At 37.4% G+C, this 4,161-nt stretch overlaps 1 protein-coding gene across 1 annotated transcript; it reads right to left on the reverse strand.

The window, feature by feature from the left end:
- Positions 1 to 2,759: 2,759 nt before the first annotated feature.
- LOC115064567 (protein BEX4-like) lies at positions 2,760 to 3,158 on the reverse strand. Its single transcript, XM_029541982.1, has one exon. The coding sequence runs from the start codon at positions 3,114 to 3,116 to the stop codon at positions 2,790 to 2,792; it is 327 nt and encodes a 108-aa protein (XP_029397842.1). The 5' UTR covers positions 3,117 to 3,158; the 3' UTR covers positions 2,760 to 2,789.
- Positions 3,159 to 4,161: the final 1,003 nt, after the last annotated feature.

Genomic DNA, 4,161 nt, shown 5'->3' on the forward strand with positions numbered 1-4,161 from the left:
GTTTCACTTCTCTTAGAAAAGGACCATCATGGGAATCCCCATGTGACTATTGTCCTTGGCACTTAAGCTTAAAGGGAAGCACTGTGTATAGCAGGCCCTTGACAAATAACCCATACATTGGCTAGAAGCAAATATCAATGAAAATTTTAGTATCTCTGCACTGAAAGAGAGTAAAGAACTTCCAGTACTGGAGCTATTGAAACAAGAAAAGAAGCATCATTGGTATTATGAGGACAAACTTTATCCTTTTTTTCTGTAATTATAATTTTCATAAAGCCTTGAGTCAACATTATTTAATATTACAGACTTAGATTCCCTGTGATGAATTATTCATTTGATTAACATATACTAATTTTACTCTCATGAAAAACAAATGGTAATTAAGCGGCTTTTGTCATTCTTTCTCCCTTTGCAATCTGGTCAGTATGAGTGACAGTTGATTGTGTTACTGCAGCCAAGGTCCTGTTTACTGGAATTTTGGCTCAGTTCTGACAATGGTTTACTTATTTTACCTGTCTAAGACAATTAGACCATTTCCTGAAAGCCATGTGGAGTTGGGGACAGAGCTGGAAACTGAAAATCTTAAGTTCAAAATGCTAAGGACTTTCTTTTGATGATACCAAGAGTGCAGAGTGACAGACAAAAGCTTTGCCTAATTAGGAGAATCTTTAATACTATGAAAAGTGTACATTTAAAATTAGACTACTTGTCAGCCTATGGGGATTGGTTGAGTCATGTGGAATCTGAATGCAACAGAATCTTACTCCAGCCTTCTATGTTTAGCTCCACACAAACTCATTCTGTTTTATTTCTACACACATACAACCCAACTTAACAATGGTGATTACTGGGTGGGATTAGAAATATCCGGGGTTTTTCCTAGATTTCCAGAGCATTGTCTAGTGAACTAATGAATTTTAGTATGGTCAAAACTTAATTTTTGGCACTTTGAAATACAGTTAAGTCTATCTTGGAAAAAAAGTAAGCCTTCATAGCTGCCTACCACTCCCTTGATCTACATCCACAATTTCAAATTATTCATGAAAATTTTAAAAGGAGAATAAAAATATTCTGGAGCCAAATGTGAATGACCATGGCCCAGACTTACAAGTTCAGGTTTCCTTAAATTCCATATTCTAATGTGGTAAAAATGTCATGAAGTTAAAATACACTGGACACCACAAATTCATTTAAATCATGTTTTTTGGTTTTTTATTTTAAAATTTTAAAAAGTTGGATGCCATGGAACTCTGAGTGTCTATGTCACTCGACAATAAGGCATACTTATACCTAGGTGAAATGGAAGGATCCACATACTGGCACATGGCATGGTCCTGATCAGGTATTTAATATGGGGAAGAGGAGGGCATGCTTGTGTTTTTTCCTCAGGATGCTGAAGGAGCATGCTAGCTGCCAGAGTGATTGGTAAAACATGCTGAGGCTGGGACACAGAATGACGCTGACTTGTGAGCTTGCTGAGTGCCCTGACAATGGAGATAGGAAGACTGTTTTGGAGATATATTCCTGACCCATCTTTGCTTGCCTATGTCTCAGATTGGACAAGCTGCCTTGCTTCATGCTTTTAGACCTTGTGGAACAGAAAACATGGAGACTGGAAACCACCTTCAAAAACTTAATCAAAGAGAGAAGTTATGATGAATCTTCTTTTTCCTTTAATGTGACCAGTTATTGTGACTCAATCGTGGACTGGTCTAGAAATCAATCTAATATTGGAAATAATAACAGTCTTCATTTGGAAGGTTGGTTCTGGACATTTCTAGAGACATATTTGAAGGGTAGCTCAACTCTAATACCAAAAATAACAAGAGAAGTGATAATGATTTTTCCTTAATATCTCTTAATATCCATGGACTCAATTGCCCAATAAAAAGACATAGACTAACAGACTGTCTACATAATCAGGATCCAAAATTTTGCTGCATACAGGAAACCAACCTCAGGGACAAAGACAGACACAACCTCTGCATAAAAGGCTGGAAAACAATTTTCCAAGCAAATAGTCCGAAGAAACAAGCTGGAGTAGTTAATATTGAATAAAATCAACTTCCAACCCAAAATTTATCAAAAAAAGACAAGGAGGGGTAATTCATACTCATCAAAGGTAAAATCTTCCAAGATGACCTGTCAATTCTGAATATCTATGCTCCAAATGTAAGGGCATCCACATTTATTAAAGAAACTTTAGTAAAGCTCAAAGCACAAATTTCACTGCGCACAATAATATTGGGAGACTTTAACACACCACACTCATCAATCGACTGATCCTGGAAAAAGAAACTAGAGACACAGTGAAACTAACAGAAGTTATGAAACAAATGTATTTAACAGATATCTAGAGAACATTTTACCCTAAAACAAAAGGATATACTTTCTTCTCAGCACCACATGGTNCCTTCTCCAAAATTGACCATATAATCAGTCACAAAACAGGCCTCAACAGATACAAAAATATTGAAATTATCCACGTGTGCTATTAGATCACCATGGACTAAGGCTAATTTTCTTTTTTTTTCTTTTTTTCTTTTGCTTTTTAAATTGCTTTATTAATTTCAAATTATGAAAAAGATTTTTTTCTGAAATGGGTTAAATTGCCATGCTAACAGGAATGTTTGAATTAAATGCAATGATTAAACAATTTTACGTAGAAACTGTTAAGTGGAAGCACCAAACGTTTACAGAAAAAAATCCCCCACTTGATACGAGCTTGTAAAACAGCCATTTTATAACCCCAGAGAAAATCTTAGATTTCAAGCTATGAGGCAAAAGTCTTAATGACTGTCAGGTTCCGGGGTTCGGAAACGCCTGTAAGGCCATACCTGCTGCTCCTTAGTCTTTCTCTTGACTTCCGTCCTTTGCACTACAAATCCCCCAACATCCTCTCCCCCTTCATTACGATCAACATGCCTATTAGGTATGGCCCATAGAAAGTTAGGCACAAGTTGCCTGATTTTCCTTCTGACATTTCCCCCAGGCTTCTTGTTTTCAACCTCTTCCACATGGTGGGATTCTTCTTCACTTTGTTTGGAGGCCTTCCCACCTTTTTTGTCTTTCTCCACAGTGAGATCCAGTATCACTTGTTTGAATTTGGATGCCATCACTCCTGGGCCTATCCTTGCCTTCTCCTCTTTCTAGGGATGCTCACCACCAGGTGTGCCTTGAGGCTTCTGCTTCTCAGACCTGCACCACTCTTCCTCCTCCTGCTGCTTTCCACATGCTCTGTGCATCCAGGAACAGGTGCCTCCATTAGGGATGGTGGGCTGGAGAATGCTATTTTTCAATAACAACATAAATAATAGAAAGCCAACATTGACCTGGGAGCTAAACAACACTCTAATCAATGATAACTTGGTCAAGGAAGAAATAAAGAAAGACATGAAAGACTTTTTAGAGTTTAATGAAAATGAAGCCACAACATACCCAAACTTAAGGGACACAATGAAAGTAGTCCTAAGAGGAAAACTCATGGATCTGAGTGCTTCCAAAAAGAAACTAGAGAGAGCACACACTAGCAACTTGATGGAACACCTAAAAGCTCTAGAACAAAAGGAAGCATATTCACCCAAGAGGAGTAGAAGGGAGGAAATAATCAAACTCAGGACTGAAATCAACCAAGTGGAAACAAAGAACTATTCAAAGAATCAACCAAGCAGGAGCTGTTTTTTTTTTTTTTTTGAGAAAATCAACAAGATAGATGAACCCTTAGCCAAACTCACTAGAGGGCACAGGGACAGTATCCTAATTAACAAAATCAGAAATGAAAAGGGAGACATAACAGAACCTGAGGAAATCCAAAACACCATCAGATCCTAGTACAAAAGGCTATACTCAACATAACTGGAAAACCTGGATGAAATGGACAATTTTCTAGACAGATATAAGATAACAAAGTTAAATCAGGATCACATTAATAATCTAAGCAGTCCCATTTCCCCTAAAGAAACAGAAGCAGTCATTAATAGTCTCCCAACTACAAAAAAAGCCCAGAACCAGATGGGTTTAGTGCAGAGTTTTATAGGACCTTCAAAGAAGATCTAATTCCAATTCTCCTCAAACTATTCCACAAAATAGAAACAGAAGGTACTCTACCCAATTCATTCTATGAAGCTACAATTACTCTGATACCTAAACCACATAAAGACC

The sequence above is a fragment of the Mus pahari genome, chromosome 8 (assembly GCF_900095145.1).
Source record: "Mus pahari chromosome 8, PAHARI_EIJ_v1.1, whole genome shotgun sequence".
NCBI lineage: Eukaryota > Metazoa > Chordata > Mammalia > Rodentia > Muridae > Mus > Mus pahari.

Excerpts from the sequence above, each read along its gene's own strand:
- LOC115064567 (XM_029541982.1), bottom strand. The coding sequence starts at position 3,116 with ATGGCATCCAAATTCAAACAAGTGATACTGGATCTCACTGTGGAGAAA.